The 24,955-nt window shown below is 38.6% G+C and overlaps 1 protein-coding gene across 1 annotated transcript in view; it reads left to right on the forward strand.

Moving 5' to 3' along the window:
- The window catches only part of ctnnd2a (catenin (cadherin-associated protein), delta 2a), a 219,605-nt gene extending 195,665 nt beyond the window's left edge, over window positions 1-23,940 (forward strand). Inside the window, 6 exon segments of the mRNA XM_032551622.1 lie at window positions 3,924-4,173; window positions 7,349-7,433; window positions 15,933-16,059; window positions 19,604-19,735; window positions 20,313-20,389; window positions 21,215-23,940. Coding sequence (XP_032407513.1) covers window positions 3,924-4,173; window positions 7,349-7,433; window positions 15,933-16,059; window positions 19,604-19,735; window positions 20,313-20,389; window positions 21,215-21,622 — 1,079 coding nt within the window. The 3' untranslated portion in view covers window positions 21,623-23,940.
- The last annotated feature ends 1,015 nt before the right edge of the window (window positions 23,941-24,955 follow it).

The following is a 24,955-nucleotide window of genomic DNA, read 5'->3' on the forward strand; positions in this document are numbered from 1 at the left end:
CTTTTGCAAACTTCTGAACAATTCACAGAACAGCAGTAATTGCACGTAAATAAATTACATAGATTATTGGGAGAAATCTGAAGCCAGATGGTGGCCATGCTTTGAAGATTTTCCTTCCTCTTTGCAATCATGTGTCGCTTTGTCAGTCTATCACATATAATCCTGATAGAGTACACTGATTTTGTTTTTTTGGGGGAGGAGCGGGGGTTGTAATGTGAAATAATGTGGAAAAAGTTCATAAATACCTTCACAAGGGACTATCATGTTTTAAGTGTAGCAGCCTTTGAGGAGACTGTGAGGGGAACATCAAAAGCTTGAGCTTAGAATTTGCTGAATCTTAAATAATTTGGGGAAAGTGCATCAACTACTTCTCATTTAGCTTAATCTATTATTCATCAATAAACATCTTACAGTCTCTGAAATTGTTCTGTGTACATGTACGAAAGTGTCAGGAATGTAATGGCTAATAGGATCTTTGCTTCTTTTTTTTTGCCTTTTATGATTATTTACATACTCTAATTGGATATCTCTTCTGGGGAATTGTCAGCTAAAAACAGAGGCAGCTAAAACTATAGAGTTGGGTGTATGTAAGATTTTTGGATCATTTAGGTGACATGTGCTTGGGAATCAAACTTCCTCTAATGTTTTTATGAAAACATTTGGAAATTTTAAAAGAACTTTCCATCTGATTCTGCAAGTACCGAGGCAATTCATCTTCCATTCGTCTAAGCTTATGCTAATGTCAGCACTGGTTAAATCCTGCCCTTTATTCCAAAGCTTCCTATTCATCTTCTGTCCTCTCTCATGGGTGACCAATACTCTGCTGCATCCTCTTTGCTCCCCTTCCTTATTATTCTCTCCTTTCTAATCTTGTGCCCCAAGGAAAAAATGTGGTGATGTTGTGACGACTGAAAGGCATCCACACAGAGGTGGCTGTGTACCCACACGCCACACACTGAATATGCTGGTGGCAGCTTATCAGCACTGTTTTGTTGATGAGCAAAAAAATATTTATGGCACTTATAATTTCTCAAGCCTCCGCTGCGTATCAGGTGTTGCTGTTATTACCTGCAGTCAGTCGGTTGATAAATTAGTCACTTCATCAGTAAGTAAGACATCCTCGGAGAAAATGATCCGTCAGTCCGTCAGTAAATTAGCAAGTCACTAAATCATTCACACCCTTAATCAGTAAATAATTCTGTCCTTCACTGAGGAATTTGTCAGATCTTCAAATAAGTTAAGTAAATTAACCGTTCTTCAGTTGGTAAATCAGCCAGGAAATTATTCACTTGACTCAAGTCACTCACATAATGAGTCATCCTCCAAGGATTCAGCTTAACTTTGTATTCAAAGCCAAAAGACAATGGCTGCTTAACCTCTGCTGAGCCTGCCAACCTCTGATAACACTCGGCCAATTAACTCGCAACTTTTATCCTTACAGATGGACTTTTTCAGAGTGTGTACGTGAGCGTGCATTGGATTCCCGTGCATCAATGCATGTCCATGTTTAAAGCATCAGCATATGCTCCTGTGTTTGACTTCCAAGCTTGAAATGATGCACTCATGTCATAGTGATGTGTGACTTAGGTTTTCAGTGGGGAGAAAGAAGCGTATGTTTCAGACACCACCAGATAAAGAAAAGAGGGATGTTTTGAAAGAAAAAAAAATACATTTCTTGCTTCAAAGAACAAATTGTAATGCTGCAAGGATATTTTATTCCTGCTTATACTCTCTATAATTCTTTTATAAACTCAAAGTTAGCAGCAGAATATTGGTCAGCGGATACAAAGTGGCCATTAAGAAGGCAAGTCGTGCTTTTGTTCTGCACTGTGAAAATGAGTAACTTAAAAGGTGTTATTTTCCAACCAGTAGAAGAAAACACTCAGTGAAAACCAAAAGTGTGGCGCCATACAGTGAAAACCAAAAGCCTTTCATTATAAAATAATTTTGGGTTCTGTCTTCTCTGTCTCCAAAGAGGATGTAACAGGTTGTTTGAGAAGAGAAAGCAATAGAATCCCCACTCCTTTTTCCGATGTTTTAAACTTATTATGATGTAATTTAGAGATGGACTTATTAGTTATGAGGGTTTTATTTTTCTTTAAACAGTAGACCTGACACATATAATTATATATTTTTTTTCTTCTTTCTCGAAATGATCTCGTATCACTTATAACTGACATTTTACAAAAAAGGAAACTGGGCTGAATTAATTTTGGCTTCCTATTTTCATATGGAAGTTGATATCAACAACATTTGGTTGCTGTCTGTGGTGAGGCAATGGTTGTCGGGTTGTCAATAATCTAATTTGGAATAGATATACATGCTTATTTCACTGCAATTAGTATATTTTTGTGAGCATAAAAAACAAAACATCTAAATGTTGTGACATCCTTAATAACTAAACAGTTTTCTCAGATATACGTCAGTTTTCAGAGTGGATTTGTGGGAAGTTGTTGTTTTGGTTATTATTTCAGCCCGGAGATTAAACTATTTCCAGTTTAAAAGAAGCAAATGCCAGAAAGGGCAGAGATGCCCTTCTGATAACAAATGTATCCAATAAAGTTTTTCGTTGAAGCATGTCTGCGCTATAGATAAAAAGCGGATACTCACAGTAGCTGCTGCCTCTGAGACACCATGGGAGGCCTTGAGGTTTGAAGTAAACATCTTGGCAACCACCATTTTCACTTAGCGTTTTATTTTATTTATTTATTAAAATAGATGTTGGATTCTTAAATTTGTAAGTCCAATAAAAAAAATATAAACTTATTGAGCACTGCACTCGGCAATGTTTCTTGCTGCTTGTTATTTCTGCACAGGAGAGGAGCATCAACTGCACGGCAGCCCATGGGCTAACCCACGCCGTTTACAAAGAGGCAGAAGTTACTGCCTGCCACATCTTGTGCTTTTCCAACTCACAGTGCCTTTTTATTGTCTCTGCTTAGCAAAGTCGGGTAAAGCTGTTTATGCACTTAGCACAAATGGATAAAATGTTGAGCTTTCCTAGAAAAAGTGATGGCTTATTTGGAGTGTTTTTGTATGCTGCTGAACTAGCATGAAGTGAGAAAAGAAAGTGAACATAATTTTTTGGAAAGCGCATTCTCTGAGCTGGAGTTCAGCTTGTATCTGCCTCACTTCTCATATCTGATTTGGATTGTAAAATGATGACAAAGTGACATTTAAACCATCATATAAATATAAGTCCAGCAAGAAAAAATTGCATATTTTATTAGTATATTTGTTTAATTTTTACGTTTGATTCAGGCCAGTGGGCCTCAGCTGGCTCATGTTCTGTATCCATGGGGAATACGCAGAACATTTTCATTTGCGGCTATACCTCAGCTGTAGCTGTTCAACATTCACAGCCAAGTCCAAAATGATTGTTCTTTACCTGAAACTTGACCTGTGGGCTTTGCTCCTGAAAACACAAGACGATTCAAGTGTAATTGACAGGTTTTATGATGGTTGAGACATTTCTTCCCCGTAGGCTGCCTCTCATGTTTGATTCATTTCTACATTGCTCCTTAGTCAGCACAATCACACATTTCATCAGTTCAGTTTCCCCACTGTCTTCTGTTCTCCCTGCCGATTTGGTGTGATCTCTCTGGCCCTTCGCCTCAGTCCTCTTTGCCTCCTAATCCCATGGGAAACTCCTCAGCATGACTGAGACAACTTAGGAAATCACTTCACTTGCTACCTGACTCCTAATGAGCCATATTAGTTTCATAGCGACAGTGATGGATCCCTTGCACCCTAATTAACCAGATTTATTTTCTTTTCATAAAAAAACATCTATTTTGAATTGAATGTGTGACAGTAATTTGCTTATTTGTAAGCCAGATTGAACAGTATTTCAGGGATGCTAGTAGTGGCATGAGGTTAATAATTGTTCTTGCTCTTCATTTTTTTTTCTCCATAAAAATTAGGAAAATATGCCATGAGAGATTTGATCCATCGGCTACCGGGCAGTAGTTGCAGCAGCAACAATAACACCACCAGCATTGGAACGTCGGGCAATACAGGCACTCCCAGCAAGGCCATGTCAGACGATACGGTAACTGCCATATGCTGCGCACTACATGAAGTGATAACCAAGAATATGGAGAACGCAAAAGCTCTACGTGATTCTGGCGGGATTGAAAAGCTCATCGGCATTGCCCGCAGCAAAGGAGACAAGTAAGTAGGTCGTGGTCAAGAATTGTTTTGTCTGCAACTGTGAAATAACTCAAGTTTTTAAAATCACACTTGAAATGTCTCGCAGATCTCCATTGTCATTTCAAATCAGGAAATGCTTAATTTTTAATGCAACTTCTACATTAGATGTCTTCAAAGAAGGGTTTTCTATTCCTGCCTTTTTCTGAGAAGAAATCTAATGTTAGCTGTTAAATAAATGATGGGATATTTGATTAACATCATTTGCATCCCAGAAAGCCTTTATTATTTGGTTAAGTTCTGAAGTGAAATGTTTAATCTACACAGGGTTAAGATATTAAAGAGTCCATTTTGCTATTTGATCTAGACGCACTGCATGCAGGAAGGTCTGGGTCCAATTCCTGGAGTCTTTTTGATGTCCAGAAATATTCAGCACAACCCTCAGCACCAGCTGAAGCTGGTGGTGAAGCTGAATCTGGTGCTGAGTTGTGCAGCGGTAAACGAAACCTTCTGTTTTGCAGTCTTGGCTGCTCAGTTTTGTAGACCTTACTATGAACTCAACAATGCTGTTTTTATACAGTGGGCAATTATGTGGCGACCAAAAGTTTTACACTGTATTCCTTTGGCAAACTTCGGATATTTCATGCAGAAAAGGGACACACGATTTTCCCTCGAGGCAAACTTGATGGCTTTTCTGTGGTCGTGTGTGTATGCTGGCAGCAGATAAGAGGCAGTCTTTGTTGTGTTGTTGGGACCCAGTCTTGATAGTGTTTGCCTCTCCCCTTTGCATTAAAAGTAATTATGACTCAGTTGAATTTTCTTTATACTTTAGGATATAAGTTAAAGGCTCCTGTTGTAACCATTGTAACTTATAGATTACACTAAGTGTTTGTGCCTGATTTTATTTTTTACACTTCAATTTTTTTCACAGAGACCATCGTTTAAGTAAGAATAGCTGAAATGTAATCGCAGATTATATTCCTTTACAGAATTAAATATTATCTAATTTGTTCAAACAAAATTAAATAAAAGCCTTTTTAAAAAGTGATTAAGATCTCATTTTGATGAAAATATTTATATTTGAGTGTGGGCAGCTGTTTTTGAAGTGTACATAGTTTGTGTGAGAAAATAAAATGGAATGAAGCAGATGTAAAGTTGGTTACTGATGTGTGACTGACTGATTTACTAATTGGTGGTCCTGAACTCAGTTCAGAATGCTTAGGTGCTGAACTTTTATTATTCAATTGATTTTAACCTGGCTAAATTGAATTAACTACATCCTGCTGAACATGAACTAGTTCAACACAGTTTAAAAAAATTCAAAATACTTTATTAAATTACAATTAGGTCAGTCAACTTAACTGAATGGGAGTTGACTTGGAAAATGTGTTTGTAGTAAATCAATGAGAGAACTTGTGTGATATTCTAGTTAGGAAAAAAATGGATGGAAAGTAACAATGGGTGATGTTATGTCAAAACAAAGAAAAACAAATATCAGGGAAAGTAAATGGAAGAATAGAGTCCTGACTTCAGTTATCTCACTCACTTGTGGGACAGAGCTTTGCCTCATTTTACCCAGCGGGCGCAAAATGATTTTTATCATAGAAACAGATTAAACAAAAGCTCTACACCGACTCTGTCAATGAAGTTGCTGTTTATTTATTTCACATTTCTTTGACTCCCATGTTCTCATTATTTCCTAGAAACACTAACGAAGAACTGCAGATAATGTTCCCATCATAATCCTTTGTTTGAATAAATGTTGCCCAGACAGGAGAAATAATTCTGCCACTAAAATATACAAAAAGAATAAAAATTTGAAAGCTTCCCTAGTGGTCGTCCTCCTGGTTAACGTTATATCTTCTGAAAATTTAAAATGTAGCGTAAATCCTTGTAAGAGGAGCTCAAGCGTATAAAAGCTACTGCATTGCACACTTCATCACGCACCATGTCTCTCTGTGACCAGCGGGGAACCTGGCCTTTATGCAGCCTTTATCTCTCATTCATAGCTGCACCTGTGTTCCCTGTGATCATTCATCTAAGAAAAACAAAACAGAACAACAAGGAAGACCAAGCTAAAATAGACCTTCTTACCATGGGAGACCAAGCAGGGCGTTCTGCCTTGCTGCTATAGCAACCAGCAGGTCAGGGGTTGCCATGACACCGAAGTGTTATCAGACTGAGGTCAAATGTTGATTTATTGTGGAGTGAGCGAGGCTAAGTCTATTTAGGGAACTGTGCTCCAGGGTGCCATTACACAGAGAGATGAGGTGCTGACGGAAGCCTTCATAAATGCAAATTTCACAGTGAGAGTAGTTATCTGCTAATAATTCACACCTCTTCATTTCTTATAGGCTCATAATTAAGCAGTACTATAGCAGATTTACGCGATTACACTCGGCAGAGTTTCAGGAAATGCCACCGACATTTAAATCAAATATGACTGTTGATCAGTTGCACAACAAGGGCTGAAAAAGGACTGGAGTAATATTGTGAATGAGTCAGAGGGTTGGGACAAATAACTACTGAAACAAATCCCTGCCATCTACAAAACATACAAAATATTTGTTCAGCCTATAACATAAGCTTTCATTCCAAAAACATAATTTTGCACATTGCAGGTCATTGCAGCTTTCAAAGATCATTTATTCCACTAGAAATCCCTGAGGAAATAATAACATTAATGTTTCCATTAAATTAAATGACAGTGTTCATTATGATTTGGAAGACTTAAAACCATCAAGAAACGCATCAATTTACAATAAAAACAATTACTCCGATCTTCCAGTTTTGCAAATAAGTTATGGTCTCTTTATTTTAAAATGATCTAAATCAATGTGTTTCTTCAGGACAAATAGAAAATGGGAATTCCTTTCACTTGCCTGTTGTCAATAGGCGGAGACTCGTAAAGTCACTTTCACATTAGTAATTTTTCATCTAGGTGGCAAGGAGGAAACCATTAGCATGGCAGGCTGGGTCATTTTAAGCTCACACAAAAACTCTGCTTTTCCCCTGGAAAAAAAAAAAAATCATTCTCCTTTGAAACGAGTAATGGTCTTCTTGAAGCCCTTACAAATTTCACCGGTCTACACATATCTTGTGCAGCTGGTAAGAATGGGAGACAAAGTAACTACACAGAGTCACAATAAATGGGGTCCTGTGGAAATAACTCCCTATGTTTTTCTCAATCTCTTTCCAGACACTCAGCAAAAGTGGTGAAAGCAGCCTCTCAAGTCCTCAGCAGTATGTGGCAGTACAGAGACCTGCGCTCCCTCTACAAAAAGGTAGGTGTGTGTGTGTGTGTGGTGAACTGTGTTCTGCTGCATTTGTGGGTTCTGAATCATGCTGTACCACTTTTGTTCTGTTAAAAATCTTTAGTTTCCATTTGAGTTGAGTGTGGAATATTGTTTTCTTGCCAGATTTAAATCTCAAATGACTTGTATCTTTTCCTGTCGTTCTACATACATTTGTCTCATGAAAAATAAATATAAAAAGCTAAGTCAGAACCATACAACAGACCTAGTTTGGCAGGTGATAGCACTTCTGTGTAATAGATTTCTTGACAACATAGTAATTAGAAAAATTGTTATATTTAGAAATCTGGCCTTGGAGCCTGATGGCTTTTTGTTTTCACTAAAGCAGATGGCGAGGCCGATTCTCTAATAGAAACATGTCAATGAAGCTAATGAAATACACATATCCATCCTGCATTTTGTCGGATGGACAGCTAATTATTTACTTTTCCAGGCTTTTCTATTCTTTGATGAATTTCTTCTTGATTTTGTTGTCTTTTCAGGAACAATTTATTTGTAGTTTAATTGTGAAACTGTGTAATTATGAGTGACCAATGAGCTTTATATATAAAAACTCAGCAACACATCATCAAAGGGTTTTATATAATCTGTTTGGGACTTCAGAATTCTGCCAGAACCGCCTAATAGGGGAAACATTGCAATAAATAGGAAATGGAGGCATGTCAAGAAAAATACAACTTCATTATTATTATTATTATTATTATCAACTAATAATGTAAAAACCAGTATGATCAATTGCTGAGTTTGAGCGTGATAGGAAATGTATTACATACTTAGTTGAGGAAATAGTTTTGTATTTAAGCAAATGTTGTGCTTAATGCTCTGATTGCCCGCCATGCTGTCTTAAAGTAAACGGTGATGGGACACAGATGTTTACCTCCGATATGGTTCCTTGTAAGAATGCAAAATTAGTTACGATTCCAACGAAATGTGTGCTGTCTGAAAGCTGTGTGAAAGAGAAGGAGCTTTCGATTTGCAAAGACAAGGGCTACTTAGGCTGAAGAGTAATATTCAAGGATAAAGATGAGATCAAGAGAGCTTTCTCTCATTAAAGTTTCTTAATAATATGAAAGTATAAACTTTTAACTATGTGGTTTAAGAAAATATTCCCAAAATTCTGCCTACGGTGAAACAAAATAAACTTGTAATTTAGTCCAGAGTACATCAATGAAGTTCTCTCATTTTTTCTCAAATTGTGGTAACTTCACTTTGGAATAGATCATCATTTATTTTATCTCTTGTCATTCAAGTAGCAAGTAGACATATTGAAGAAAGTCCTGTTTTATGGATACTCTACCTGAGTTGAGTATATTGCCTGCGATCCCAGCAGTTGGCAATGCAGCTTCCCCTGAATAACTGAGCATATCGTTACTTCCATACATCGTCAAGACTTATTTTCATCATGATCAAAAAACAGCACAAAGCCCAACATAATTGCCAAAAATAGACCTATTTTTCCTGCAGCAAGGCAGGCCACAGTAAATATAGAGGATCGTGATTAGTCTGTTTTCAAAAGTTATTCAGCAACTGGACATTTGCGTTTTGATGGTGATGTGTACATTTTGAATTGACTTTGATCTCCAAATATAAGACCTTGTAAAGTGCTTCTGATTTACAGTAGTTAGAATATAGTAAAAGTGGTAAAGGAAGGGAACTTGATGATTGTTAGAACCATGTGCCAGAAGACAAAACATAGCAAACCTTCCCAAGTAAAAATTTGCCATGCTGAGCATGTTCACCTACTTGCTGACACTAAAAGCAGCGGGGTTATTAAAATGGCTTGTCTTTGGTATCATGTAGACAACTGGGAAAGATGAAGCCACACAGATATTGATGTAAGGTGCAAAAGGCTGCAGGTAAACTTCCTGCCTCAGCAGTTTGTACCTGCATGTCCTGCCGCCACATTGTCATTTTGTGTCAACCTATTTCCATTTTGTACCTGTAGACAAACAATGTGTACTTCGCATTAGATACTCTTGCTTCTCAAGAATTTTTAGTGTATTGAGGAATGATATAATTTATTTCTGCTGTTTGTTGTATTTGGGGAGATTTTATACTCTACACGTTTTCCAAAGTTTGATGCTTTTATGACAGATAACGGCCTTAAATCAAACCAAAAAAAATCTGCATTTTCAAAATTCAACCTTTGGATAATATTGATGAACTCACAGAACCATATGATGGATACTTTATCGTCAGTGTAAATACATGAGAAGAATGCCCTCATTCAGACCATTGCACTTAACCGATAATCCTACTGAGTGGGAACACAAACACGTGTAACATTAGAGATGCTTTCAGGAGATGAAAGAAATTCACTGTAAAGCACCAGCTGTCAAAGTACAAAATATCCCTCAGACAGGAAAGAATCGATACATTGTCAGTATGAAATGTGGAAGACGGCTCCCTTTTGGATCTTAAGTCCCAAGCAGCAAAAAAATGTAAGAATTGACAAACAATTTAAAATGAGAAAAACTGTTTCTTTGGTTGTCATCCAACCATTTCGGCCCATGAAAAGTGTTCATCTGTCAAAGTACTTGCTTCTTGAGGTCAACCATGAACACATTTAAACAAAGGAGTAATAGAGCTGTGCTGGACACCAGCACACCTGAGTGCCAGCATTTACAGAGGCGCCATGATCAATCACTTCATGTTAATCTTTCAAGTTCATTGTGCCGTTTTGCTCTTTAGTATTTTTTTTAATTATGCACACATATGCACTTACTCACAATAATGCACTTACAGGCTCATTGTTATTTAGCTAATTACGCAGACTGAATGGTGCAAAAACTGCAAGTCAATGGATACAGCTTTGAAGAGTAGTTCATAAAGAATGGCTCAGACTGTCAAAATGCAAGACAGGCATATACGGCCATGCATTTCTTTAAATCTGGTGCATGATATAAATAGTTGCATGCTTAAATTTTTTAGGAGAACCACATTCTCTAGAGTCCGTTTATCTGCCTTTCAGCTTCACTAAAACTTCAAAGCTGTAATCACAGAATTTTGAAGTACTATTTGAAATACTAAGTGGGAAATGCATGTTCTTTGTACATGCATATTTGAGCTGCATGTTTCCCCGCTCAATTAATTTTAATAACACCTCCCAGCTTATTGTAAGTTTCATTGTTTAATTTCCAGACATTTTGTTCTGGGATTGCTTGGCTAAATATTGAAACACTTCTTTTTTTTTTTTCAAACTTTTTATAATGCTGTTGCCTCTTCACTGGTTTTTTGAAGTATCTCCTATGCTGCATTGTGACATAGACAACCTGATAAGTTTGAACCAAATCAGCAGCAGCTTAAAGGTGCATTCATACCAGCCATATTGGTCCGCTTTAATCAAACTCTAATCTGTTTGCCTCAAAAGTCCAGTTGGTTTGTGCATGTGTGAATGTGCAATCAAACTCTGATGCGGAGGAAAAATAAAACACTGCTCTGCCCAAAAAAAACCCTAGGTCTCTGTTCCATTTTTGTTTACATTTTGTGAAGAAGGAAGTTGCACTCAGCATAATTTTCAGAGATCTGTGTGTCATTTCCTTCAGTGATTCTTGGTGCAGCGCCTCCACAGATGAGCAGGTAAACAGGTTTTTCAAAGGGTTTGGTTTGTTTGACACAGTGCAGTGTGATAGGGAAATGCTCCAGGTGAAAATGTAACAAATGTTGCAATAATGGTCCCCAGTCGAACAGAGTCTACCAGAGTAGGAGGTGTGAAAACACCCTAAAAGTTGGACATATTTCTGGCCCATTTCTTTCTTTTTTTTATATTTAACAATGAAGTAGAGGCTCATGCAATGTGTCTGAGAGTCAAAAATACCTGAATTTTGAAACCAGTGTGCTTCCCCACACCAGAACTTTGGTTAAAAAAAGCAAAACACTGAATTCTCAAACTTATGCTGTGCAAAGTCTACTATGGGTTTATATATATATATATATATGTGTGTGTGTGTGGGTGTGTAGGCGTGTGTGTGTATTCAAACTGATGTAATATGCATTTAAAGATTTTTAGACAAAATACCTGAGAATATACTTTATGCAGTCCAATTTTGTAACTGTGGAAATTGTTGCCTTAGAGGACTTTATCACGAGAGTCCAGAGCTCAAAATAAGTGACTTCACTGCTAGTATCCTTGCATGACATATTAGGTCATGGGTGTTAGCTGCTAGAAAAATCCTATTAGTCTCCAATCCAAACATGGATTAACATGGAGTTTAGACAGGAGTGGAGTGGAATGTCACTGGAAAGTGTTTGGAAGCAAAACCAAAGGAGCAAAAAGGTGCAGGTTATGACATTGTGAAGTGGATTTCATGATTTATATATATTTTTGTATATAGTTCAAAGACAAGATTGCTAGAGATGGCATATTTGTAGTTGTTTTGATAAGGAGAAATCTTTTAATCTGTAATGATTCGGTTAGTTTGAGACATGTCTCTAAAAGTTGTGTGCTTTGAGGTCTTGGGGTAATGAAAAAGTTTTGAAAAACACTGTCAAACAGCATGGAAGTAGATGTTTGTTTCTATATGAGTGGGTGTCTTTGAAAATGTGGGCTTTAAGAGAAAATTGCAGTAAGAAGAGTTAATCACATCCTGCAGTGGTGCCAGGCTGAAAGAGAGGGTGAAAGAAAAGAGAATCGCCTCATATTGGATGGCAGGCCTGCATAACAGCGTTTGAACTTGAAGGAGAAGTTGGAAACCTATGAATAAACACTAACTCTGTATGAAAATACCATCTGAGATCACTTGAAAGACCTCTGATGCAAGAGTCATTAATAAACCAAAGCCTAAATGTGTTTGTATCAACACAAACACTGACTTTAGGATAAAGCAGTGTTTCCAGTGTCTCCAGCGTGCAGTAAAGGACTACTTTTACCAGTTAATTTGGTCTCTGACAGAATGTGTCCTCACTTAGAATGCGTGTGTGTGTATGCGGGCGTGTGCGTGAGTGTGTGTTGGGTGTAGCTGTGCATGTCTCATCTCCAGCTTCTAGGAGGGTAGCTGCGGGGTCATCTTTTAAGTAAACGGCAAATGAGCAGCCCTGTTCAACAGGGGATTTCCACTGAAAACAGGGAACCGAGGCATGGTCACTTTGTAAATAAACCTACTGTGCTAATAGGACCAGAAGGAACAAATTCTTTGAATCATCCCAAACAAACATATGCACCCTTCCTCCCTGTCCTAACACTGAATTTCATATTCACAGAGTTGCACTTTGTCATGTCCCTGTTCAGCCTCATTTCTTGATAAATGATCTGTCTTGGACGCACGCTTAATCAGACACATTCGCTCTCACGCACGTAGAAATGCCCATACATCATGCATACATCACAATCTCACACAACTCGGACCCCACACATGTAACAGATGGAGTTCAGGGTCAGGGAGATGCTGTGTTTGTCATACATGCGACAGATTTACAATACGTTTCAGGGATTCATAATTTATTATGTGCTTGTGCCATTTGAGTTGAGTGAGAAATTTGTGTTTGATGTCTGTGTGTGAGGTCACTGATTGCAGTCCAGAATGCTCAAGATGTTCCTGTAAATTGAACAAATGCATCTGTAAGGAGTAGTGTTATATAGTTTAGTTACATATGAAAATCTTTGTTGAATACAGAGCTGTTCAAATATGCTTGTGTGGTGACATGCTATTGTCACCACACAAGCACAGAGTTACTTAATTTTGTGCAGCTTTTATTATAGATGCACCAATCAGATTTAGCTGCTAGCCTCCAATTTCCTTTTCAGTTTTGTAGACTGTAATCTGACATACTTTGAATAAACGGTGAAAAAATTAACTTTTAAAACCCACAATAGATATTAAAGCAACCATAGATCCAATAAGTACCGTTTTCTGGTTTCTCTCTGATGTTCAGCCTCTCTGTGTTAGGTGAACAGAGACAGAAGACTGCTAAGTTAACCCCCTGTTAGTGTGGAGACTATGAGACTGCTTAGAAAGTCAGAAAGGCAATATTGTGGTCCACATCTGTGGTAAGGATGTCTGCAAAAAAAAGTACAACTGTGTTATCTAGGTCAATCTCTTAAAGAGCAAAAAACGGGCAACAACACAGAAAGATGTAAAGGTCAGAGGCACATAAATCCTGCGAGAGCAGGTGGAACATGTGTGAGTAAATCACTCACAACTGTAAATCTCACAATCTTAGTGTGAAATGAGTAGGAGGGCATGCATGAATTGGAGGAATGAACAATAAAAAAAATCTTCAATGGTCAGTGAGATACAGAGGGAATCCACCTCTTACTGTGTGTAACCTTTTTTAAAATTTGTGCCATAATGGCTTTCTGGCATTAGTGGTGCTAGACCCAACACCCCCCGGACACCCCACACCACACACACATACACGCCAACTCACCTCATTTGTTAAGGCACTAATCGCTTTTTACCTCACAGTCCTGTGACCTTCAGCTGACTATGATGGTGATGGTGAGAGCAACAGGCAGACTGGTTGCCTAGAAACCCACTTTCTTTGTGTTTTCCAGTTCTTACAGTGGGAGCTGAAGGTAAGTGGGTGGGAGGAGAAGGAAAAAAAAAACTGATGAAAAGTGTAAAATAGGTGAGAATTAGTGAGACCTACACTCAGAGAATTAATTGGCTACTTTTGCAAGGCATTGCAGGTACTGTATGTGGGTTTTGTTGTTGTTTCCATCTCTCTTTATTTTATTTTATTTCATTTTTTTAACTGGTAGGTTTGCGTCTTAGGGTTGAGTTTTACCTTGCTTATTTCTAGTTCTTTCACCCATCACCAGGGCCTTGTTTTGGAAAGAAATGTATACATTTTCAGTGGGCACTGCTGCTTTTCTGGTTGGCATTTTGTTTATCCATAAGCATTGATATTTTCTACCAATCATTCAGAGTGAATCTACAATGACTTGCCAACTGTGGCTGAAAAAAGAAAATGTTAAATTAACTTTGTCATTATCTGCTGAATAAAAACTATTTTATTGGAGATTTTTATGTATTGTCTATTTGCCCTACATGGGACATAAACATCCTAAAAAAAGACACAATTATTATACAGTTTAGGTATTGCTTGTTTTGCTCTTAGAGGACCTGAAGGAGCCCTGTGGCTCATTCCTTGGCCCCATTTGTGAGCTACATCTGTCATCTGCACACTACATACTGTATATCACTCTGCAAAATACATTCATCATTCAATATTCAGTGACCGTGTTCATTTGAGTGGCCTGACAGTCTGACAGTATCCAGTCACACAGCAGTCCAGAGTGCTGCAAGAAGGTTACATTGTGTTTAATGAGATTTGTTGTTGGGGCGAAGGAGAACCAAAATGTGAAATGAGGCGAGTGAGAAGACTGAAGGACTGCTGAAAAAAGGAGAGGTAAAGAAAAAAAAGTGTGGTAGAAACTACCTTTGTACTACTATGCGTCAAAAGATCCAGTTTTCTATTAGTTGTTAGAGCGCTGTCAGAAAATAGGGCTGCATGAACTTCAGCCCACTTTTCACTCTCACGTCTGCACCTCTATGCATATTGTTACACTTTTTCTCATCACCTCTTTCCATCCTTATTCCACTACTTCCACCTTCCCCAAAACCTTCTCTCTTTCTTTTTACTTTGTGCCATATTTTCTATCTTCCTCAGCTCTTACCCTGTTTGTTCTACATTCCGCACTGTCTGTCTCATCTTCTCCACCTCTGAGTTGTCTTGTTCTCCTTCCATTCATGTCCTTGCACAAAGCTGCATTGTACTGAAGGGATTCACCTCTCCAATGTCCTTACAGTCACCACTTTCCCACATCTGAGAGCTGTAGACGTTAAAGCCGATGAAGGGGCATGTCCACATAATCTTCTATCATCTGCTTGTGCTTTAGGTTTTTTTTTGGGTAGCCAATTATCTTGATGCTAAATTAAATTTGGTTCCAGCTCTGTGATTGTTGTTGACTCTTATAATCCATTTTCATGAGAACTGTTCTGCTCCGATCACTGTTAAACTAATACAAAGTCACAGACTTAGCTGTAACAATGCTTGAGCGAGTATTATTTGTTCTATTTTTTCCGCTGTTGTGTTTTGATGCTTTCTGACCTAAGAGTTTATGGAGATGTTTGAATGTGTACACGTTTATGGGAACTTGTGATATGCTTATATCATGTCATGTAGAATAACTTTAAATGTGATATTTCAGTTTCATTATAAATCGCTCTGAGTCATCTCTTCTGAATTATTGTTGAAGCCATTGTGGAAGTGCCACCACCTGCTGCACATTAATCAAATGTTCTGCTTGAAATACCCCATGGTAGTTTGTACTCTTTTCTTTTGACGGAAGATAAAAATCAACTTGGTTTCAATTTGTTAAGTTTTAATGATTCCTTTGTGTAGTTGTACCAAAAACATGAAAAATATACTAGACCTCTAACAATATGTAACATGCTCAATAATGTTGGCTGGTGCAAATAAACTCTAATCAGTAATTTTTTTCTCTGTTGTGTGTTTATTTTCTAGGACGGTTACTCCCAGCATCATTTTGTGGGTTCTGCATCAACAATAGAGAGAGACAGACAGAGGCCCTACTCTTCTTCACGAACTCCCTCCATTTCTCCCGTCAGGACATCCCCAAATAATCGCTCCGGTGAGGAAAACATCCTGCATACATGCATCCGTACAGTATCACATGCCTGCTTGTTTAAATTAAGAGTTTGTTTTGGTCCACAATCAATTTCAGATGAACTTTCAAGCCAGCCCAAAAGAAGCGTAGAATCCACAGAAACAAGTTCTTGTCCATTCAGAGGGTACCAAACATTCTTGGTGTCATTGTCCATTTGGAAGACTCATTTGTGTCTCAGGTGTAGCTTCCTGGCTGATGTCCTGACATTGTTGCTTCAACAATTCCACCTAATGTTCTTTACCTATTATGCTATTGATATTATGAAGTGTACTAGTCTATTCTGTAACTACAAATCCCCACAATATGATGCTGCCGTCCCCATGCTCCATAGTTGGGATGGTCTTCTCAGACTTCATTTTTTTCTCCAAATGTGATGACGGTCATCACTGCCAAACACTTCAATTTCAGTTGCATGAAATCCCAGAGCTTATCATCAAAATTAAAGAACTTAGTCGCTGAATGACATTGCAGTTGTATTGTTGCTTTGTTATGTTTCTGGAAGATTGCTTTCTTACTCCATTCTATAAGATGGCTCTCTTACAAGCTTCAGCCAGCATCTTCACAAGGTTTCTAGCTACTCCATGATGTTATTTGAAAAAAATAAATGGGTTTTTCTTAATTTAACTCAAATCTAAATCTTATACAGTGCTGACATCATTGTCTGGGCTTTTCCAAATTGTTGCAATACTTAGAAAATGTATTTTATCTAAACATCTGAAGAAAATAATAGGATGGAATAGAGTAGAATGAAAACATTCTTTTATGTTTCACAATGGGAATAACTTATGTGCAATCAGAGCAGTAAACTCACACAAAAGTAGGAAAATCCACAATATAAAAGCAGAATAAAAAAAAACACACTGTACATTAGGGACAAAATTTCAACATATAAACTAAAAGATAGTGTACTCCACTCCAAAAGAATGTTCGACTGAGTAGGTTAATCTAAAAATGTACAAAATATAATGCGTATTTGAACATTAAAAAGACAAAATTAAATAATATTTCATTACTTTTCATTTATAAAATAGTAATAATTGTGCACATTCTAAACCAGAACAGCTTAAACTTTCAATCAAGGGAGCTAAGAAGGTGAAACATATTTTCATATTGTGCATGTAAATATCACATTCAAACCGTATCTGTGTCACATCTAAATTTATTTACATTTGTGATTTATTTATTTATTTTTTTTTTTTACACAATAAAATTGAAAAAAAAATGCAAATATGTAAAACCTGACATGCAGACACATCGATTAGCCAGTAGCATCAACATTCACCAGTCCATCAGTTTTATACTAAGACTAAATAGCTCCTGGCATCAGTGCTTGCCGTCTCTTGGCTGTCATGCTATGAACTATGATTATCATTAGCCTTTAGCCTGAGCCCACTGGCCTTCATGCTTTGCACGAGTGCATTAGCATTAGCTGTTAGCATTGGTAGTAGAAGAGCCTTTAGGTGTTCTTTCTCCACACCGGGCTTAGCAAGCTGATGAGGCAGAAAAGTATTTTTTCTTCCTCCCGGCTTAGAGAGGTCTTCAAGGACCCTGCTGAGAGAGAGAGAGAAACAGAATAAGTGAGGGACAGAATAAGTGTGTGTGTGTGTGTGTGTGTTATGTGCAAGCATTAGGAAACAGAGACGGAGGAAGGGATGCGATAAACAGAGAGGGAGATAAAAAGAAGAAAAAAACAACAGAGACAAGAAGGATTGAGGGATGGTGCAGGGAGGAGGCTGTGAAGGCTCTGGATTTGACTTTGGCAAGTGACATTGGGAGTCGTTTTGTGTTTATGATACCATGGAGTTGAGGGGCTAAAACGCTAAATTACTGGATGTGACTCTTCATCCTCCTTCCTCTGCTTTGTACACACCCTGTCTCCCACTCCCTTCTCATGCTTTTAACTCGTCGTCTCACTTTCTCCTCTTGTCCTTCTTCAACTGCACCTGTTCGCAGCATTCCTCACCTCTTGCTTCTAATCTCTTACTCCTTCTCGACCACACACTCGTCAAGGCACGCACATGCACCCCCCCACGCACACATACCCCCACACGCATTAGTATCTCCTCACTGCATATGCTCCAGACTGCAATCCGAGTCCTCAGAGATGGATCAAAGCAAAAGGGTGTAATGAAGGCATGCAAGTGCATTGGGAAAGGAGGAATGAAAGAGTTGATGTGAGAAGAGAATGATAAAACCGTGAAAGAGGAGCTGAGTTAAGGGGCTGAAAGACAGAGAGGGCAGCGAGGAATACAGAGGGAGAGACCTATGCCTCCCTCATGGCCACCACAGGGTACCAGAATGTTTTACCCTTATACAGTCAGACTGAAGGCCATGACAACCAGACACTACTGGCCAACCTCCCTTGGTTACTGTAACCAGTGATAACCTTTTCCTTGTGGGAAACTGGCAGGTTTAATATTTCAACTTTTGGAATCCGACAGTGTGTAATGATTGAATTAGTGCATATGTCTTGCAACATAAAAAGCATTGCGCTTACACAAAGTTTTGTGTATGCGGAACACACATACATGTTTTAATGTGTGCATGTATTTTTTTCAATATCTAAAACAAGAATACAAAAAAATACATCAAGTAATATGCACCGTTAAAAATGAACTCTAGACACCTGATTCCAAACAAATTTACCAACTCTAGTGATGGTTATCTGCTTTAACGGCAGTCAAATTCAGGCATGTTCATCAGATTAAACGTAGCTTCTGAAAATAACTACAAAAACGTTTCTAATATTTCTAATACCCACATCGTAGAGATGATGGCTAAAAAAAAAAGAGAGAAAAGAAATATATGGATTTACTTTTACAATTATAATGTGTGAAGAAATGACACAGCACAAATTACTCTTTATATTGATGTTAGATTGAAATTCAGTAAAACTAAGGTTAAACACCATTATTGGAACTGACTAACATATAATGTATTAAAGAATGTGTCGATTGATGTCTTCAAGTTAAGTTTCAGTGAAAATCTCAATAGCTGGATTCCTTGTGTGTTTTATTGCTTTAAGTGTGTTTTATCTATGGCAGGGTTTGGGCCCTGTTTGTGGCCTGTCAAGATAATGTTCAAGGGCTCTTTATGTGATAATTTGGTATTGCATAATTCAGGACTTGACCCGGCTGTTGGCAAGCATGTTTTCTTGATCAATATCTCGACAGTTTCAGATTTGTATAATTTACAAGAGCTTTACACACACAAAGAACACAAGGAAATTGAATATATTGTGCGGACTGAGGTATTGCACACCAGATGCAAAATTTGATATTCCAATAACATGCCCATAAGTGTGCGCTTGAATTCCCAGACGTTCCTTAACGCGCTGGAGGTGACCCTTTCTGCTGACAAGCTAAATGATGAATAATGAGTGTGCACCTTGACGACACACACACACCCCTGCAAACACAAGCAGGCGGAATGTGAAGGCTTCTGCTGTTCTTGGTTTATTGCTCTCATTAATGCCTGCATCCGTTTGTGTGTGTGCGCACGCGTGCAGCAAGCGCTCCTGCCTCCCCCAGAGAGATGACGAGTCTGAAGGAACGCAAGATAGACTATGATTCCACGGCAACCAACGCTGGTTTCCATAGCAACAAAGGAGAGCATACATCCCGGAAAGACGGCATGGCAGGTGTGTGTGCACGTAGAGAGAGAGAGAGAGACAAAGTAGAATTAAATTATTTTATTTTAATTGCCTGATTCATCTTTTTATTCCATTTCCCCTTTTACCTATCAGTTATATTTCCTTTTTAACCTCCCGTTTTTTTACATTTATATTTTTACTTATTGCGTTCTTCAATCTTGAACACACTTTGCTTCGGCCCTACACCTATAAATTAGTTCTGCCCTTGCCTTCCAACCAGCTGCTACTATCACTAATACTCCCCTCCATTTACTTTTTTCTTTTCTGTGATTACCATTCTCTGTAAGCCTCTTATGTTCCACCTTTAATTTGTACTTCCAATGTTTCTGTTATTCTGTAGGGTTTTTTTTTATATATAATGCCAGACTTTTAAATAAGCTGCCTGAAGTATTTTTGCCTTACTTGTTTGTAATTAGTTTATGCAACAACAGAGTTCTTTGCTTAAAAACAACAAAAAAAGAAAGCAAAAAGATACGAATGGTTACCAGTGATGATGGTAGATGTAATTTAACAAATGTGTGTGCGTTGTTTTGTTTTTTTTTTGTTTTTTTTTTCATCCATAAAGTTCAAGTCTCCTGCGGGTCATCTACTTTGTTCCGAAACTCTTACCTGACTGCCAGCGATGAAATCAAGCAAAACCAGGTGAGTTTATAGATATAAGTGCACAGTTTTATTTACATCCACAGTTTTTCAGTCTCTCAGAAATGCACGCATTTCATCACAGCTCTCCTAAACTGGCAAATGCTGTCATAATAAGGTGCTTATTAGGAAAGATTACAGCAGAATGGAGGAGGCACAGCAGATCAAAATAACAAGGTGTCTCGCTGTGATAAGAGATGCCCTGGCAGAGTTTGCAACGGATGTTCACCCTCAGCTCAGGCATTCTTAAACCACCGCAACCAGGAACAATACCCGACTGGCAATTAAAGCTGTTATCCCGTTTGATTGCACTAATTATTTGCCTCTGTTTAATGTCTCTGCCGGTGAGGAGGGAGGGATAACAGAAGGCATCTCGGTCTTTGAATTGGGAGAATTAAAAGTAAAAAATAAATAAAAAAATTGTGTGGATCTCTTAAAATTCTAATTAAAGTTTGAGTTCGTTCAACTTTCACCGCTACTGGTTGAACTGAAGTGAATAAGTGTAATGAGTTTTTGAAGCGATAGGTTTTTTTACGCAACACTGATGCACACAAACATAGCTTACCCGTGTGAGAGCGAGGTGTTGGATCTAAATTGCCCTACCACTGCCTGCCTGTAATAGAGAATTCACAGCATGAGTTCTTGTCCCTCTTCTGCCTGCTTTTTAAACCCTCTTTCTTTTTTTTTCCTTTCCACCCGACCCCCTGCTTTCCATTTTGCTTTACTTCTCTCCTATTTTCACTTGCTCCCAACTACTCCACCTGCGACTCTGTCCGCGCCTTCTGCACTTACCCCACTTGCCACATCCAAACCCCTCCGCCCCACCAGAGTCCAGCCCCGCCCTGCGTTGTGCCCCCTCTGCCCCAGCAGGACAGCCCGTCAGCAACCATGCTAAAAGACTACGACCTCTACCCCCCTCCTCCCTCATTCCCCCAGCCGCAGCCACCACAGCCTCCACCTCACAGCCAGAGTCGGAGCTTCGACGAGACCTACTACGACGATCCAGGACCGCCGCCTGCACCGCCACAGCTGCAGCTGCAGGCCCAGCCTCAGGCCCAACCCCAGCCGCCTCCAAACGCCACCGGACCACCGCGAGACCCCCGGGAGGACCTTCGAATGCACCTGGGCCTCAAGTCGACTGGCAACTACGTAGACTTCTACTCAGCCTCACGGCCATACAGCGAACTGAACTACGAGACAAGCCACTACCCGGCTTCACCTGATTCCTGGGTGTAGTTTGACGATGGGAGGGAGGGAGCAAGAGAAGGTCTGTGTTTGCTTGTGTGACAGGGATTATTTTTTGCAGGAGATTATTAGCAGACTAAAACAAGGTTAATCTAAGTGGCAGTTTGGAAAAAAGAAAAAAAAAAAGACCTTAAAATATGATAGGAAATTTGTGTTTTTAAAAAATAGCTGTGAATGAGTTCGATGGAGCAAGAAGGGAAATCAAGCAGAGTGACAAAGAGAAACTGTGCATGTGCATGCCAACATTTTTTTATTATTATTATTTTTTTCTAGACCACCTTACCTTTTTTAAAGTTAGCTCCATTTCATCTCAAATTGGAGTAAGTGGGAGTTGATATGAAGAAGTGCAGCTTGTATAAGAAGTGGGGAAAAATGTGGGAGTGTATGTAAATGCCTTGAGTGGAGGGATCAAGAAATAATAGGGTGCTGATGAGGAAAGGCTCTCACTCTGTGGAAGCAGGAAGTGTTCTGACCTTCTATTGCCGTCAGAGATGGAGAGAGATGAGAGACCGAGATGGCATGAGCGTTTTCAAGGAGGTGAGGAAAAATAAAAGCACAGAAAAAGATGGAAGCACACCAGCCTCAAGGGAAGAAGTGGATGTTTACCATTTCACCAAAGTGACAAACGTAGCACTGCTTTTATTCAATACTTTTTTTTTTTTTGTGTTGCCAAGACCTTGCTGCGTGTAGAGTCTTTGAAATTTGTTTTCAAAGAATGTCATTTCGAAGAGACTGTAGGTCTTTGTTTTTCTATTTTATTTTACATTTGTTGTTTTTCTTTCTACTTTTTTATATTTACACATTCTTATTTCCTGCATATGCCTAAAAATGGGATTTAATGTGTATATTACACGTTTTGGATGGACTGCTCATAAAAATCCAGATTTTTATTTTCCGACTGAAACAACAAGCGAATTTTAAAAAAAAAAGCGAAACATGAACACGGCAATCAGGAAAGACGGGCTAGCTGTGAGTGGACAAATGTTGTTGTTTTTTTTTATTATTATTCCCTCATTTTATCCCGGGCCTGAGAGGAATCCCTGCCATGTTTGTGATTTGCTCACTCCATCAATTGCAATTTCTCAAGGGGACATAATCAAACATCAAGAGCATCTCAAAGGCTGCGAGAGCATGGAACTGGCAGAGCAGCGGCACTCGGAGTCCTAATCAAGAAAAGTGCTTTTTTTGTTCACTGCCAAAAGAGTATATAGATGTATGTTTAAAGCACACTCTTATGTCTGTGGAAAGGACTGCTGTTTGACTTTGGGTGGGGGGGTAATACTTTCGACAGTGTTAACATTCAGTAATTCCTTTTGCATCAAAACTCGTCCGTTTGGCCAAATCCACCTGTTCATGTCGGTGTACAGTAGAAGTAAAGAAAAGGAGACACATCACATTGTGCCAAACTTTGACAGATCAAGGTCCTAGAAGACTTCACGGGGAGTTTTGTCAAGGTTTACAGACATTAACTCGATGGCTGTCTCTTTTGTTTGTAACTTTGATTTTCTTGTGCTTTAATCAGGTGAAGCCGTACTTATTGCTGGGGGATTGTGGGCACCTTCTCCCTCCCGTAGTTGTACAGATCTGCCTCTCCGTTCCGGCCGAGCATGTGTGGGCGTGCGTTTGGGACACGTGTGTGTTTACGTATACGTGCATGTGTGTGACAAGAATGCGTGGCCCCCCGTGAGTGTGCTCATGTAAACATGAGCGAGTGTATCTATGCATGCATGTGTGTAGTAGTGTGCGTATGCCTCCGTTTGGGGGGGTGTATGTGTGTGAGCGTTCCTGTGAAAAAAGATCAATGTCCAAACAAGGCATTCCTACTGACAGTTTGTCCAGTTTTACAGCATAAAAATAAAGGTAAAAAAAATTTAAAAAATCACTAGAAAGATTGTTGAGACAGAAGACAAATCTATAAATACATGAACATAAATATAAATATATAATTATATAGATATATAATTTTTATGTGCTGATGTCGATGTCACTAATTGCAACAAATGTTCGCCGAAAACAAAAAAAAATATGTTGTGTAAAACAGGACTCTTGTTCACTTGATCCAAACCGTAAAAATGCTGATACGCCCCCCCACACCCACACCCCTCCACTGTACACACACACACACCCCCACACACACATGCACACGCCCTCCTACAGTCTAATCAAGACAAAACAGAAGTTCCACCTGAAGATGCTCTGGCTCGAGTTGTGTGTTATCGTGTGTCCATGCTTCTTAGATGATCCTGCTGAGTGAGGACTGTACTTGAAACAGAAGGGGAAAAAATAAATAAAAGACTCTTTTCAAAAACGATTGTCTCTGAATCGCTCAATCTCTACAACAAATTTCCTTTTCACTGAGTTGTCTACTTTTTTCCCCTACATTATTCACGGTAGGAACCGTTTTCCCACACACTTGTTTTTCTCAGAACTCACAAGTCAGTGAACGGGATGGTTGGTGTTGACTGATCTAAAATGCTTTGATGTGCTTTATAACCCACACCTTTTGCGTCTTTCTTGGGATTCAAGTGTGTTAAAAGATCTAACAGACGTAAAAAAAATTTAATATTGAAACTTTTTCCCACACTAGCTTCATTTATAGGCAATCCTTTTTTTAAAAAAAAAAAAACCTTGTCAGTTTCTCTAAATGCTGAGAAGTTATTTACTGTGCCAAAGAGCAAGACTGTTTAAAGAGGTAGATCTGTGATAAAAATGATTAGGCTCTTCTGGGAAAATGTTACAACTCTGAATGCTGGAATAAAAAATCAGATGAATTCCTTATTTCAACATAGTTTGAGTCACTTTAAGGACTTGTGCTGCTCTATTTCCCAAAGGAATCAGAAAGTTATTTTGATCCTAGCATAGTGTTGACTCTCACTTCAAGTCAGAATACAAACTAAATTTCCGATGTTTAAATAACTTCATATCCAATCATGTTCGAAAACACCCATGCTTTCATTGAGTATCTTTTTCACCTTTGTAAATGATTTGTCGTTGTGTGCATCTTTCTTTCAAGTGTATTATTGACAGATCAGAGGGGACATGGATTCCCCCTTTGCCATTATTTTATGGCAGATTTTGTGAATAACCAAACAGTGACATTATACTTAGTGTTGCTTCTGCATTGCATACGTTTACAAATCTTTTTTTTTTTTTTCCCTCACTGATGAAATTCATATCAATCCTAGTTTCAGAAACGTCAGGACTGATAAAGGATCAGAACTTACTTTTTGGATGCTACATAAAGAATTAGATATGCATTAGCATTTTTCCAAATCACATTTTGGCTTCAAGAGAATGAATGAACTTTAAAACTATTCAAGCATG

Source organism: Xiphophorus hellerii, chromosome 21, assembly GCF_003331165.1.
Source record: "Xiphophorus hellerii strain 12219 chromosome 21, Xiphophorus_hellerii-4.1, whole genome shotgun sequence".
NCBI classification, from domain to species: Eukaryota; Metazoa; Chordata; class Actinopteri; order Cyprinodontiformes; family Poeciliidae; genus Xiphophorus; species Xiphophorus hellerii.